This window comes from Sciurus carolinensis, chromosome 2, assembly GCF_902686445.1.
Source record: "Sciurus carolinensis chromosome 2, mSciCar1.2, whole genome shotgun sequence".
NCBI classification, from domain to species: Eukaryota; Metazoa; Chordata; class Mammalia; order Rodentia; family Sciuridae; genus Sciurus; species Sciurus carolinensis.
The window spans coordinates 104,457,421-104,473,463 of NC_062214.1; the positions used below are offsets into that span (position 1 = coordinate 104,457,421).

General features: G+C 36.6%; 1 protein-coding gene across 7 annotated transcripts in view; it reads left to right on the top strand.

Moving 5' to 3' along the window:
• Positions 1 to 16,043, top strand: part of Cep152 (centrosomal protein 152) — a 93,833-nt gene that overhangs the window by 19,388 nt on the left and 58,402 nt on the right. For all 7 annotated transcript variants that reach the window (XM_047540019.1, XM_047540020.1, XM_047540024.1 and 4 more), the window contains 3 exons: positions 7,462 to 7,662; positions 13,401 to 13,548; positions 15,421 to 15,512. In XM_047540019.1, the coding sequence (XP_047395975.1) occupies positions 7,462 to 7,662; positions 13,401 to 13,548; positions 15,421 to 15,512 (441 nt within the window). The remainder of the gene's footprint in view (positions 1 to 7,461; positions 7,663 to 13,400; positions 13,549 to 15,420; positions 15,513 to 16,043) is intronic.

Here is a 16,043-nt window from a genome sequence, read left to right on the forward strand (position 1 = left end):
CTTGATAATCGCCATTCTAATTGGGGTGAGATGAAATCTTAGGGTAGTTTTGATTTGCATTTCTCTTATTACTAGAGATGTTGAACATTTTTTCATATATCTGTTGATTGCTTGTACATCTTCTGTGAAGTGTCTGTTCATTTCCTTAGCCCATTTGTTGATTGGATTATTTGTATTCTTGGTGTAGAGTTTTTTGAGTTCTTTATAGATTCTGGAAATTAGCACTCTATCTGAAGTATGAGTGGCAAAGATTTTCTCCCACTCTGTAGGCTCTTTCTTCACATTACTGAGAGTTTCCTTTGCTGAGAGAAAGCTTTTTAGTTTGAATCTATCCCAGTTGTTGATTCTTGCTTTTATTTCTTATGCTATGGGAGTCCTGTTAAGGAAGTCTGATTCTTAGCCAACAAGTTGAAGATTTGGACCTACTTTTTCTTCTATAAGATGCAAGGTCTCTGGTCTGATTCCCAGGTCCTTAATCCATTCTGAGTTGAGTTTTGTGTAGGGTGAGAATAGGGGTTTAATTTCATTCTGTTGCATATGATTTTCCAGTTTTCCCAGCACCATTTGTTGAAGAGGCTATCTTTTCTCCATTGCATATTGTTGGCCCCTTTGTCTAGTATGAGAAAATTGTATTTATTTGGGTTTGTGTCCATGTCCTCTATTCTGTACCATTGATCTACCTGTCTATTTTGGTACCAATACCATGCCGTTTTTGTTACTATCGCTTTGTAGTAGAGTTGAAGATCTGGTATTGTGATACCCCCTGCTTCGCTCTTTCTACTGAGGATTGCTTTAGCTATTCTGGGTTTTTTATTGTTCCAGATGAATTTCATAATTGCTTGCTCTATTTCTGCAAGGTACATCATTGGGATTTTAATTGGAATTGCATTGAATCTGTATAGCACTTTAGGTAGTATGGCCATTTTGACAATATTAATTCTTCCTATCCAAGAACATGGGAGATCTTTCCATCTTCTGAGGTTTTCTTTAATTGCTTTCTTTAGTGTTCTGTAGTTCTCATTGTAGAGGTCTTTCACCTCTTTTGTGAGATTGATTCCCAAGTATTTTATTTTTTTCAATGCTATTGTGAATGGGGTAGTTTTCCTAATTTGTCTTTCTGAAGATTCATCACTTATGTATAAAAAAAATCTTTGCCAATCATACTTCAGATAGAGCACTAATCTCCAGAATCTGTAAAGAACTCAAAAAACTCTACACCAAGAATGCAAATAATCCAATTGACAAATGTGCTAAGGAAATGAACAGACCACTTCACAGAACAAGACCTACAAGCAATCAACAAACATATGGAAAAATGTTCAACATCTCTAGTAATAAGAGAAATGCAAATCAAAACCACCCTAAGATTCCATCTCACCCCAATTAGAATGGTGATTATCAAGAACACAAGCAACAACAGGTGTTGCCGAGGATATGGGGAGAAAGGTACACTCATACATTGCTGGTGGGGCTGCAAATTAGTGCAGCCACTCTGGAAAGCAGTATGGAGACTCCTTAGAAAACTTGGAATGGAACCACCATTTGACCCAGCTATCCCACTCCTTGGCCTATACCCAAAGGACTTAAAATCAGCATATTACAGAGATACAGCCACATCAATGTTCATAGCTGCTCAGTTCACCATAGCCAGATTTTGGAACCAACCTAGGTGACCTTCAATTGATGAATGGATAAAGAAACTGTATATATATATATACATATATATATATATATATACAATGGAATATTACTCAGCCATAAAGAATGATATATTTATGGCATTTGCAGGCAAATGGATGAAATTGGAGAATATCATGCTAAGTGAGATAAGCCAATCTCAAAAAAACCAAAGGATAAATGATATCACTAATAAGTGGATGATGACACATAAGGGGGGTGGGAGGGGTTAGTGTTAGGGTTAGAGTTAGGGTTAGGGAGGGGGGCAAGAATGGAGGAAGGGAGCACCATATAGAGGGAAAAGAGGGGTGGGAGGGGTGGGGGGAAGGGGAAAAATAACAGAATGAATCAAACATTACCCTATGTAAATTTAAGATTACACAAATGGTATGCCTTTACGCCATGTACAAACAGAGAAACAACATGTATCCCATTTGTTTACAATAAAAAAAAATTTTTTTTTAAAATGCATTGGATTTATGAGCATTGATCTTGTAACCTGCTACTTTACTGAATTCACTTATAAGTTCTAAAAGTTTTCTGGTGGAATTTCCAGGTTCCTCTAAATATATAATCATGTCATCAGCGAACAGGGATAGTTTGAGTTCTTCTTTTCCAATTCGCATCCCTTTAATTTCTTTGGTTTGTGTAATTGCTCTGGCTAGAGTTTCAAGGACGATGTTGAATAGAAGTGGTAAAGAGGGCATCAATGCCTTGTTCCAGTTTTTAGGGGGAACGCTTTCAGTTTTTTACCATTTAGAATGATATTGGTCATGGGCTTAGCATAGATGGACTTTATAATGTTAAGGAATGTTCCCACTACTCCAATTTTTTCTAGTGTTTTGAGCATGAAGGGATGCTGTATTTTATCGAATGCTTTTTCTGCATCTATTGAAATAATCATGTGATTCTTAACTTTAAGTCTGTTGATATGGTGAATGACATTTATTGATTTCTGGATGTTGAACCAACCTTGCATCCCTGGGATAAAACCCACTTGATCGTGGTGCACTATCTTTTTAATATATTTTTGTATGCGATTTGCTAAAATTTTGTTGAGAATTTTTGCGTCGATGTTCATTAAGGATATTGGTCTGAAATTTTCTTTCCTCGATGTGTCTCTGTCTGGTTTAGGTATCAGGGTGATATTGGCTTCATAGAATGAGTTTGGGAGGGTTCCCTCCTCTTCCATTTCATGGAATACTTTGAGGAGTATTGGAATGAGCTCTTCTTTAAAGGTTTTGTAGAACTCGGCTGAGAACCCATCTGGTCCCGGACTTTTCTTTGTTGGTAGGCTTTTGATGACCTCTTCTATTTCATTGCTTGAAATTGATTTATTTAAGTTGTGTATGTCCTCCTCGTTCAGTTTAGGTAATTCATATGTCTCTAGAAACTTGTTGATGTCTTCGAGGTTTTCTGTTTTGTTGTAGTATAGATTTTCAAAATAGCTTCTAATTATGTTTTGTATTTCACTCGTGTCTGTTGTCATGTTTCCTTTTTCATTCCGAATTTTAGTAATTTGAGTTTTCTCCCTCTTTCTCTTTGTTAGTGTGACTAAGGGTTTATCAATTTTGTTTATTTTTTCAAAGAACCAACTATTTATTTTGTTAATTTTTCCAGTTGTTTCTTTTGTTTCGATTTCGTTGATTTCAGCTCTGATTTTAACTATTTCCTGTCTTCTACTACTTTTGGTATTGGTCTGCTCTTCTTTTTCTAGGGCTTTGAGCTGTAGTGTTAAGTCGTTTATTTGTTGATTTCTACTTCTTTTGTTGAATGTGTCCCATAAAATAAATCTTCCTCTAAGTACTGCTTTCATAGTGTCCCAGAGATTTTGATATGATGTGTCTTTGTTCTCGTTTACTTCTAAGAATTTTTTTATTTCCCTCCTGATGTCTTCTGTTATCCATTCATCATATAATAGTGTATTATTTAATCTCCAGATATTGGAGAAGTTTCTGTTTTTTATTCTGTCTTTTATTTCTAATTTCAAGCCATTGTGATCTGATAGAGTACAAGGTGTAGTATCTCTATCTTCTTGTATTTGTTAACAGTAGCTTTGTGGCATAAAATATGGTCTATTTTAGAGAAGGATCCATGTGCTGCTGAGAAGAAAGTGTATTCATTCTTTGTTGGATGGTATATTCTATATATGTCGGTTAAGTCTAAATTGTTGATTGTGTTATTGAGATCTGTGGTTTCTTTATTCAATTTTTGTTAGGACGATCTATCCAGTGGTGAGAGAGGTATGTTAAAATCGCCTAGTATTATTGTGTTGTGGTCTATTTGATTTCTGGAATTGAGAAGGATTTGTTTGACATACATGGATGAGCCAATGTTCGGGGCATAGATATTTATGACTGTTATGTCTTGCTGATTTATGCTTCCCGTAAGCAGCATGTAATGTCCTTCTTTATCCCTTCTGACTAGTTTTGGCTTGAAGTCCACATTATCTGAGATGAGGATGGATACTCCAGCTTTTTTGCTGTGTCCGTGTGCATGGTATGTTTTTTCCCATCCTTTCACCTTTAGTCTATGGGTATCTCTTTCTATGAGATGAGTCTCTTGCAGGCAACATATTGTTGGATTTTTCTTTTTAATCCAATCTGCCAGTCTGTGTCTTTTGATTGATGAGTTCAGGCCATTAACATTCAGGGTTACTATTGTGATATGATTTGTATTCCCAGTCATTTGACTCATTTTTGTTTTTTGACATGATTTGGTTTCTCCTTTATTTGGCTATTCCTTTAGGCTAGTTCCTCCCGTTGCTGATGTGCATTGTTGTTTTTCATCTCTTCCTCATGGAATATTTTGCTGAGAATATTCTGTAATGCCGGCTTTCTTTTTGTAAATTCCTTTAGCTTTTGTTTATCATAGAAGGATCTTATTTCATTGTCAAATATGAAAGTAAGTTTTGCTGGGTATAAGATTCTTGGTTGGCATCCGTTTTCTTTCAGGGCTTGGTAAATGTTGTTCCAGGCCCTTCTAGCTTTTAGGGTCCTGATTGAAAAATCTGCTGATATTCTTATTGGTTTCCCCCTGAATGTAATTTGATTCTTTTCTCTCGAGGCCTTTAAAATTCTGTCTTTATTTTGTATGTTAGGTATTTTCATAATAATGTGCCTTGGTGTGGGTCCGTTGTAATTTTGTATATTTGGAGTCCTACAAGCCTCTTGTATTTGTTTTTCCATTTCATTCTTCAGATTTGGGAAATTTTCTGATATTATTTCATTGAATAGATTGTTCATTCCTTTGGTTTGTTTCTCTAAGCCTTCCTCAATCCCAATAATTCTTAAATTTGGCCTTTTCATGATATCCCATAATTCTTGTAGATTCTGTTCATGATTTCTTACCATCTTCTCTTTCATGATTTCTTACCATCTTCTCTGTTTTGCCAACTTTGTTTTCAAGATTAAATATTTTGTCTTAAATGTCTGAGGTTCTGTCTTCCAGGTGTTGTATCCTATTGGTTATGCTTTCTATGGAGTTTTTAACTTGGTTTATTGTTTCCTTCATTTCAAGGATTTTTGTTTTTTTTTTTTCCAGTATCTCTAACTCTTTATTGAAATGATCTCTTGCTTCCTGTATTTGGTCTTTTAACTGTTGATTGGTGCGATCATTTAATGCCTGCATTTGCTCTTTCATCTCCTCCTTCAATGCCTGCATTTGCTCTTTCATCTCCTCATTTGCTTCCCTGATTGTTTTAATTATGTACATTCTGAACTCCCTTTCTGACATTTCTTCTGCTGTGCTGTCATTGGGTTTTATTGATGTAGTATCTAGGTTTGTTTGGGACATTTTCTTCCCTTGTTTTCTCATATTGGTCAGCTGGCAGTGGGACCCTGAGATATTGCAGTTTTCCGCTATTGGCTTATAGTGTCCCGGTAGATTTCCAGTGTATCACCTCCCAGCCTTCAGTAGCCTGATGTCTTGGAGGAATCTGATAATGCAGCGCATCCGAAGAAAACTGCCCCTAACCCCCTACTGGTTCCACGGTTTGGAGCTGGCTCTGTGCGGAAAGGCTCTCACTGTGGGCCTGCACCATGCAGCTGGCCGTGTGGGAGGAGCGCACTGCCGGAGTGTGGAAGGCTACCTTGGGAAGACTCTAGCTGCCCTGCCCGGCTCTGATAAGTCACCTCTATCTGGGCCTGCCACCCGGGCTGAGCTTTACCCAGTGGGCAGACTCACCTGTGGCTCTATTTCAGTCCGAGTCTCTCAAGGCCTCCCCTTCTTGAGTCTTGGGTTCTGGAGCGACTGGAGATGCAGTCACCCTCTAGTCCGCCATCTTGGATCGCCCCGTGGAAAGAGCCTGCGGCCGGAGGGGGCAGGGCTGCCTGGAGAAGTCTCTGGCTGCCCTGCCCTGATCCCAGAGGCTGCTTGCGGGGTCAAAGCTCTCCGTTGGCTTGGGGACTTGTGGCTGGCTCCGTGGCTCTATTTTAGTCCGAGTCTCTCAATGCCCCCACTTCTTGAATCCTGGGTTCTGGAGCGACTGGAGATGCAGTCACCCTCTAGTCCGCCATCTTGGATCCAGCCCTTTTTTATATTTTATTTAGAGACAGGGTCTCACTGAGTTGCTTTAGGATCTCACTAAGTTACTGAGACTGGCTTTGAACTTGCAATCCTCCTGCCTCAGTTTCCTGAGCTGCTGGGATTACGGGCATGTGCCACTGCACCATGCCTAGAAATTGCATTTATTTTAAAAATAGAATATCATAAATAAAAAACTAAAAGGCAACAGAGCCACCAATTGTATATAGTTCCTATTACTGCTATAACAGATTACCACACGTCAGTGTCTTTAAATAATACAAATTTACCTTATAGATCTAGAGGTCAGAAGTCTAATAAGATCTCACTGGGCTAAAATCCAGGTATCAGCAGGACAGCTTTGCTTTTCTGGAGGCTCTAGGGAGAGTTCACTTTCTTGCTTTTTTTCCGTTTTTAAAGTTCACTTGCATTTCTTGCCTTGTGGCCCATTTCCTTCTTTAGAACCAGCTGTGTCTGGTGGAGTCTCCCTGGTTCTGACTTTTCTATTTACGGACTCGGCAGTTATACTGGACCCACATGGATAAACCAGAATAATCTCCTTATTTTAAGGAGATTTAGTAACTTAAATTCCATCTGCAACTTTAATTTTCTCCTGTCCTATAACATAACATATTCTTAGGTTTGGGGGATTAGCAAACCCCTTTGGGGACATTGTTTTACTTAAAGTCCTAATCGTGCTTTTAAAAGTATTTTTAGTGGGGCATGATGGCACACATCTATAGTGCCAGCTACTTGGAAGACTGAGGCAGGAGGATGACTTCAGCCCAAGAGTTCAAAGCCATCGTAGGCAACATAGTGAGATCCTGTCTTAAACCCAGAACAAAACTTTGTTTTTGGTAAGTAACTTTTGGCAAGTTTTACTAGTCTTTCAAGGAACAGTTGTAATTTTTTTCTGACCTAACAATTAGGTTGCCCCACACTCTGCTCACAGAGCAAATACACATAATAGTAGGACCAGTAAACTAGCAGCAGGTTCCTTGCCTGTTACCCACATTGCCATCATGCTGTGCAAAATCCTTTCTTTCTTCTCAGGTAAATGCAAAGTCTGCATTTGTCTGAATATTGTTTCCAACAACCACAAGCCCCGTGGGCAGCAGCTAGGGAAATTTTACAGAGCTAAGACCTTGATGTGGGAGACCCCTTCTTCTCCACTCTTATTAAAGCCTGATTGAATTTAAAGTTCATAGGGATCAAAGAGTTGAGTACCCTCACCATGGATATCATATGTGTATTTACTAGATGATCAAGAAGTCCAGAACAACTGAAATGGCTCTGGAAAGCTTGAAGGAGCAACTGGCGGACCTTCATCATTCTGAATCGCTTCAACGAGCCAGAGAGCAGCATGAGAGCACTGTTACGGGCCTTACAAAGAAGTATGAAGAGCAAGTATTGTCCTTACAAAAGAAGTTGGATGCCACAGTTGCTGCACTTAAAGAACAGGTTAGGATGATTGCAGTTGAGCAACTATTATCAACAAGTAAAGCTGGTTATATTTCATAACATATTTTGCAGTTCTCTTATAGAAATCTTGGATGTTTGTAGTAGGTATTTGATTGTGAATGAAACTTAAAAGTTAATAATATTTGAATCCGTGAATAGATCCTGACAGAAAACTTTTGGAAACCCTTTTTCCTATAGAATTGGTTCATACTTTCTCAATTTCCATATTACTAGTCCTTTATCTATAGAGTATTTAGGCATGTTCTTCTCATTGTACTAGAATAAGTCCAACATGAAAGGAATGAGTGCTGGAGGCTGGCCAGAACCTGAGAGTTTGCCCTCAGAGCTTAACTAGTAGGAAGCCTTTTTTGAGTGTCCCATCATTTGATAATTTACCTGTCAGTAGAGTATTGAGAAATGGTTCTTGGGAGAAGAGTTAATTTTGAGAATAGAGGTTTAGCATTTCTAATCTGAAAATCTGAAATCCAGAATGTTCCATGTAGTTGACATGACAGCTCAAGTGGAAAGTTCCACATCTAACCTTAGGTAACAGGTTGGAGTCAAAATACATATGCACTAAAATATCCTTAAAATTCCCTTCAGGCTATGTATGTAAGTGTATAAGAAATGTAAGTGAATTTCATGTTTGGACTTGGGCCACATGCCCAAATACCTGATTACATATATGCAAATATTCCAGAACTGAAACATTTCAGATAAGGGATACTCAACCTGTAGTGTAATATGTAAAACAGAGAAGAAAATGTCATCTAAACTCAATGGAGATTTGAAGCTAGAGCATATTTCACAGGCATTATTTATTATTTTTGCCCAAAGAGGAATAAAATATTATACCCTGAGGGTGAGTTAGGTGGCAGGTTCCAAAACATTAGGTAATCCTTTGAATAAAATTTCAGAATGCAACTGGGCGTGGTGGCGCATGCCCAGTGGCTGAGGCAGGAGGAGGATTGCCAGTTTAAAGGCGGCCTCAGTAATTCAGTGAGAACCTGTCTCTAAATAAAATCCAAAAAAGGGCTGGGGATGTGTCACCCCCGAGTTTAATCCCTGCTACAAAAAAAAAAAAAAAAAAAAAAAAAAAAAAAATTCAGAATGCATTTATCCTAGTGTAATTTAAGAATTAATTTAACCCAAGGGAAGAGGAAAATAAACTAAGTTGCAAGGGTATGGAAAATACCATCACACCCAAAATGAATTCTGATTTGGGATGTTATTTCTGATTTATATAGGACTCTAACTTTTCCCATGCTTTTCAATAAGTATATAAGATTACATTATTGGCAATACTAATTGCTTATATATAAATTTATATCTGTAATTATGAGTTCTTATTAGATTTGTTTTACCAATTGTGTTTTATTTCATATAGAAAAATATTGTGAATTTGATTATTGTGGAGGATATACAGGAGTGGAGAAAGATGAGGACTATGACAAATTATTAAAAAGTCTTCTTCTTAGACTATTTAAACAAATATAATTTGATATTTATTAATTTTGTTTTAAAAACTCATTTGTTTATCTTTTATTTTTGGTCAAAATGCAGTGTCATAGAATTAAAGTGAAAATGGTCTTTTATGGATGACAGGGGTAGAGTGGAGTGTGGTGCCTCTTCCATGCTGGTTATTTTGAAGAGCTCACTGTTCTTTGTTGACTTTGACATAGTTACATGGGCTAGAAAGAATTTCTGGTATGTTCTGCCCTGTACCCACTATGTTCTTTATTCTCATCACCCACTCCCTTCCTTGCTTCAGTAGAAGAACCTTCAACTAAATGACAGGACAAAGCCTTAATTCTGTTTTAAGTGGGCTTCAGACATCAGAATGTGTTGATTAAGGTCCTTCCCACTGTCACCTTCTGTGAGTGGTATTATTTTTTAACAGAGCACGTTGCTGGCGTTAGACTTAACATATAATTGCACAGCTCCTTAACAAAAGGAATGATTCCAAAGGGACTATGGTTGGTTGTTTCTGGGAATGTTTTTACGGTGTCCCTTTTGTGCTGTCAAATTGTTATCAATTGGGTTAGCAGTACTTGTTATCTCAGAATCCAAATCGAGATTCCTGACTGGATAAGTGCTGTAAAATTAAACAGGAGCTGGGGAGAAATAAAACAATTCTTGGAAAATAGTGGTAGGATACTGGATAATTTACCTAGGTGAAATTGAGTAAATAGCTAGACTTGTTCCACTAGCTATATTGAGTGGCTCATGTAATCATGCCCAACTGCACCTATACATTGTATGTACACAGTGTTAGGAGTAGATGTTCACACATAGTAAGTTTTGTTAGTTAAAGAGGTTTTTTAACTTCATAAGGCAGTCCGTGACTAAACTCCAGGAGTCAGTGAATCCTCTGAAATTATGGGTAAGATTTTCTGTGGGTGAGAGTGTGCGAATTTATGAAGTCCTATAACTTTTTGAGATTTTCGAAGAGATTCATGCTTTTCTTGCAAAAGATTGAAAATCCTTGCTTTATAAAGATGTTGTCCATTCCAACAACTAAACATAAGGTTGTAAATAGGCTAATGTAAGTTAAATTATGTGCATGTACATATATAATTTTTTGAGCACAACAAAATTGAATGAAAGTAACAGCATTTCCCATAGAAATGTATGTTCCTACACATACATAACCCATTCCATTATCAACATCTTGCAGTAGAGTGATAGTGATGTATGGAACTTTCAGTGTAAACTTAATTATTCAGTTTGTCAGCATCCACAAAATAGTTCACTGGGATTTTGATTAGGTTTGCATTGAATCTATAGATGAAGTTGGAAAGAAGTGACATCCTGACAATATTGGGTATTCCTTTCATGAACATGGAATATCTGTCCATATATTTAGTGATTTATTTCGTCAGAGTTTTGTAGTTCCTCATAAAGAGCTTTTACATATTTTAGATTTATATGTATTTCATGTTTTGGGGATGCTAATATAAAGGATATTGCATTTAAAGTTTTGAATTTCAGTTCCTACTTGTTCATTGCTGGTGTATAGAAAAACAATTGACTTTTTTGGATTAACTTTGTATTCTGCAAACTTGCTGCAATTACTAGTTTCAGGATAATCTATGGATACATAGTTTTATTTCATCCTTCCCAATCTGTGTACTCTTTATTTCCTTTTATTGTTTTATTTCATTGAGTAGAACTTCCAGTATGATGTTGAAAAGCAGTGGTCAGGGGAGTCATCCTTGCCTTTTTCTTGATCTCTGTGGGAAAACTTCAAGTTTTCTCTGTTAGATTTAGTTTTAGTGGTTTTTTTTTTTTTTTTTTTTTTTTAATCAGGATGAGGAAGTTCCTCTCAATATCAAGTGTGTTGGTTTCTTAGTCATGAATAGGTGTTTAATCATATTTTGAAAGACAAAATTCTCTAATTCCATGTAATGGGAGGAGTAGCAATCTGTGAGAGTGTTGAGTTTTTTTGAATGTCTATGTAATTAGTATATTTTGAGAAATATATGTCTTGTAAAGTAATATCATTTAATATTTTCCTTAAGACATCATTCTGTGTAGAAAAGATTGTACACATGTACAACATATACAATTCTTTTTTATTTTGACTGAGTTCCTCTTGAGTATTTTTAGTGTAATAGAAAAAATGGGAAGAAATGGTTTCCTTGGAGCTCATGGAGTTTAAGGACAACAAATGGGAGAAGGAACTGTTTCCTAATAGCGATTATGTCCTGCACTTTCTCCTCTCAACTTCACTTTACCTCCTCCCATTCACAGAAGTAGCATGTTAAGATCTCTGATTATCTCCTTGATATATGGTGTGTTACCTTTCTTCATTCTGTGGTCTTGAAGTTCTCATCTTTTGGTGAAGTCACGGACGTTGTTTATTATGTCATGACCTTCACCTGATCTATTTTCTACCTCTCTTTTAATGTTATTAAGGACTTCACTTTGAACACTTTTTGTTGACTTCCATGGACTTCTGTGTGTGTTATCTAGTCCTCATTTTTCTCTGCACTGGAACTGCCTTCATTTCTGTTTCTTCCCACAGATTCAGCTGTCATCTGTGTCATCACTCTTCTCCTTCAGTCATAAAAGGTTCTGCCCTTATCAGTCTTGAACTGAGTGGTCTCACTCAAGCTCATCATGGAAAAGATGGAGTTACCCATCTCTTGTTGTTTTTGTTGGTATTAAAGTTTTCTAATTTTATGAGTTTCCCATAGTTTAATTGATTGTTGCTTATAATAAAGTTATTGCCAGGGCCTGCCTTTTCTTTACACTGTTTTCATATCTACCTTTTCTTTAACTTTTTTTTTTTTCCTTTGGTCAGTTCCTGGCCTCTTGTAAAAACTATTGTGACCTCCCCAGAACAAAAATATGAGTTGTCTCCCCGACTCCTACTTGCACACACATTATCACTGTCACTAATATTAGCTCATTGTGTCTGCCATGTTACTTTGGAGCTTTAGAACTGTGCTTCTCAAGCTGGCCTGGGAATCAGCAGTGGTATGCCAAGAGGTTTGCAGTGCTGAATAAACATGGAACAGTTTCTGGAAGCTTCATTTTACTAAAAATTTTGGTAGAAAATTTTTAAAGCAAACACAGCTACATTATGAAACAGCACACAAAATTCACATGAATTTTTAAGTTAAAATGAGAGCCTTCAGAATCCCTTTCCTCTGTTTAAGGAAACTTCAGTCAGTTTCCTTTTGGAGTATACCTATGTTTTATCCTTAAAGCATTATTGGACTTTAGGTTATTCTGTGGATCTGACTTTCTCTCTGCTTCTAAACCCCTTCTTGATATTCTTCTTACTACTTGTTTTCTTTAGCTTTCTTTCTTTTTTTCCTCTCAAGAATTGCAACTAACTATCTGTATCTATTCCTCTGCCTCTTGGTGCTCTGCCATTTGCCTGAAATTTAGCCAGGGTAGCCATTTTTGAATGAGAGGCGATGATTTCTTCTACTTGGACTTGGGATTTCCATGACTCGTTACTCCCAAACACATTTTCTTTTTGGAGAAACTTGAGTATATTGTATATATATTCTGTATTATTTACACATCCTCATACACACCCATACATGCACACACTCACACTCATTTACTCTTATTTTTCATTGTCATTCATTTTTTAAAATGCTTACTATAGCAGCTACTGTGTATAAAGCATGGCAGAGGCATCTTCAAGGAGAAAAGTAAAGGAAATAAGACATATAAAAGGAAGAAAGAGAATCATAAGAGAGAAACAGATCAAGTTTAAAAGGAGTTCAGAGAAGGGAAAGATTATTTTGGCTGTCCTGAGCAGAGTGAGCTTTTGGCTGCCCAGAATAGAGTGAGTTTCCATGTGTTTATCTGTATCCTCACTGTCTTGGAATATAAATTCCGTGATTCAAAATGGTCTGCCTAAATATGTACACATATACTTAACACTGACAGCATAAAATGCAGATAGGAATGTAATACAATTCCTGTGGCAATAATAAAATCTAACTTTAGAATACAGTGTTTCGTGAATGTGGAGTAGGAGTATTTAGGAATCATCAGCATAATTACAAAAGAAGAAGCAGACTGAGAAATTGAGCCTCACTAAGATCACACAGTTTGTTCTCTTGACTCTGTCTTGTGCATTCAGCCTCATGAAAAGGGATGCTGCCATGTGATGAATGTATATGATTTAAAATCCAATCATGTATCAAAATTTCAGTCTAACATTTATTAAAATTGATCATGAAAATGACTTCTTGAACTCTTTTACTATTTAGGAAGATATGTGCTCTCGTTTGAAAGATCACGTGAAACAACTGGAAAGGAGTCTAGAAGGTGCCAAATTAGAAAAGACGGAGATCATTAACAGGCTGACGAAGAGTCTGGAAGAGAGTCAGAAGCAGTGTGCCCACTTGCTGCAGTCAGGTGGGTGCCTTGTTGGACTACTGTCTCCCCAAAAGACTAGTGTAATGTACAGAGAGAACTCAAGTAGGATCCATGATTTAGAAAAACCCAGAAAATGTCAACATAGAAGACAAGAAGAGGCAAATTTCTTTTTTAAAAATATTGTTATATATGTATAAAGGTATAGGTCATTTTTATAGGTAATTCGGAAAACCTAAAGTATTGAATAGAAACCAATAATCCTACTATTCAGAGATAAAAATTATTAATATTTGAGTGTAATCCTTCAAAAGAAATGAATACATATGCATAGATAATGCCCTGCTTCTGTTTATAGTACATTTTTGAAAACATATTAAAGCCCAATATGTAAAATTGAACAATGAAATATATAAGGTGAGGATAGTAGAGTAAAACAGACATTATTTCATGTACCTATATGACTGCATCACTGATATGGTCCTACGTGTGCATTCAGAAAAATGAGAAATTATACTCCATTTATGTATGATTTATCAAAATGCATTCTACTGTTATTATAACTAATTAGAACAAATAAAAAATTAATTAAAATATGTATAAGGTGAATTCTATTCCTGAAAACAAAAATTAATTATAAAATCTCATTATATTTTGCTTTTTGTAGACCCAGTATTTGATTATATGAATAGTTCTATCCTTTTGTATAACTTCTTCAATTTCTTTTTTCCCTCACAATGGAATAGTCACTTACCTGGTCATTGAAACCAGAGTTGCATTTTGTTGTTCTTAAGATTTCTAGAATGGTTTCCTGGTATTAAGTTTCAGAATTAGGCTTCCATCCTTTTAGTACTAACAATAGTTTTATTTCTTATTTTTTTCTTATAAAATTATATTAGAAATGTTTGTACTTTTGTCTGCTGTACAGACAAAAGCAGCCCTATTTGCTGATGAACAGCTTACACTGTGAAGAAAGATCGGTGGTTATTCATAAATGATATCCGAAAGTCCTACTTTGGCACATGAAGGGCACTTGAGACTTTTGGTACAATATGTAAAAAGGTGAATTACTCACTGCTTGAAAGCCTGAAGTCAAAGACTGTACATATGCATAAAGTGTATTTATTTTGGTGGGAAAAAAATTTGGATGAGACTTTAGGTCCCCTTTCTTTTTTTTTTTTTTTTTTTTTTTTTTGGCTAATGAGTTTCTCTTTATTCATCTAGAATATAACCCATCCAATTAGGTCCCCTTTCTTATTTAGTTATGCGTCCATTCTTCTTACTTGGCATTACTCGGTGAACTTTTTTTCCTGGCCATTAAAGGAGTTCACAGTATGGTTTCCTTTCAATGCATAATACGCCGTGATTACTTTGCTGAGTAATTTCCCATATGGTCATTTTCTTTTGAGGAAACCCAATAAAATCCCTTTAAATGGGTATCTCCCCTAGTACATTAAAAATATTAGTTTGCTGAAGTTTCAGGAAGCACAACCCTAATGTACTTTTTTCACATGTAGAGCTGGAAGTGGTAGAAATAAAAATAATTAGAAAAAACTAAAAGCAGCAAGAAGTAGTTTTCTTAGTGGAGGGTAGAAATGGACAGAAATGGATTTCACAGGAATTTTTTCTTTCGGTGATTTAGAATGTTTTGCTCCTATTAAAGGACTTGTGGAGTGCTAGTATCTATAGATGTGGCTGATTTGATTCATAATAGGTCTCAGTAACCTACATCTTCAGCTCCCCAAGGACATATGGGGCCACGTGAGATCTTTGGAAAGTTTGCTGAGGTCCCCTATACCTTATGGGTAATAAAACAGAACTACACCTTCCATAGCACAGTGGATTCAAGTTCTGTAGACCACGGGTACTTTCCTCACTTACATTTAGTATGTACTGTGATTCTTTCCTCCACAGGCTCAATACAGGAAGTGGCTCAGCTACGGCTCCAGCTGCAGCAAGCACAAAAGGCGCACACTATAAGCGAGAACATGAACAAGACTTTGCAAGTGAGTTTTGCCACTTGGAAGAGACCCTGTGGGTAGCTGCATTAGGCAAAGATTACATCACCTTTCTGAAGCTTAGATTATTCTGTATGATAGAGGTGGCTGGACCATCTTCACACCAGCCTGTGGAAGCTGTTCATAGTCTCACCTACACCATTTGGTCTCCAAGCCCAGGTCTGTTTTACTGCAGAGCCAGGGTCCTTTCTCCTCCTCTCAATCTTCCTGTCACCTCTTTCATATGTCCTCTTTCACTCTTCTTTCACCTGGAGATGTATTCCAGAGAGAAGTTTAGCTACAAGTGTGGGAATATATATGTGTGTGTATATATATACATATATATATACATATACATATATATATATATATATATATTTTTTTTTTTTTTTGGGTACCTGGGAGACTGAACCCAGAGGTGCTTAACTACTGAGCCACATCTCCAACCCTTTTTAAAATTTGAGACAGGATCTTGCTAAGTTGCTTAGGACCTCCCTAAATTTCTGATACTGGCTTTGAACTTGCAGTCCTCCTACCTTA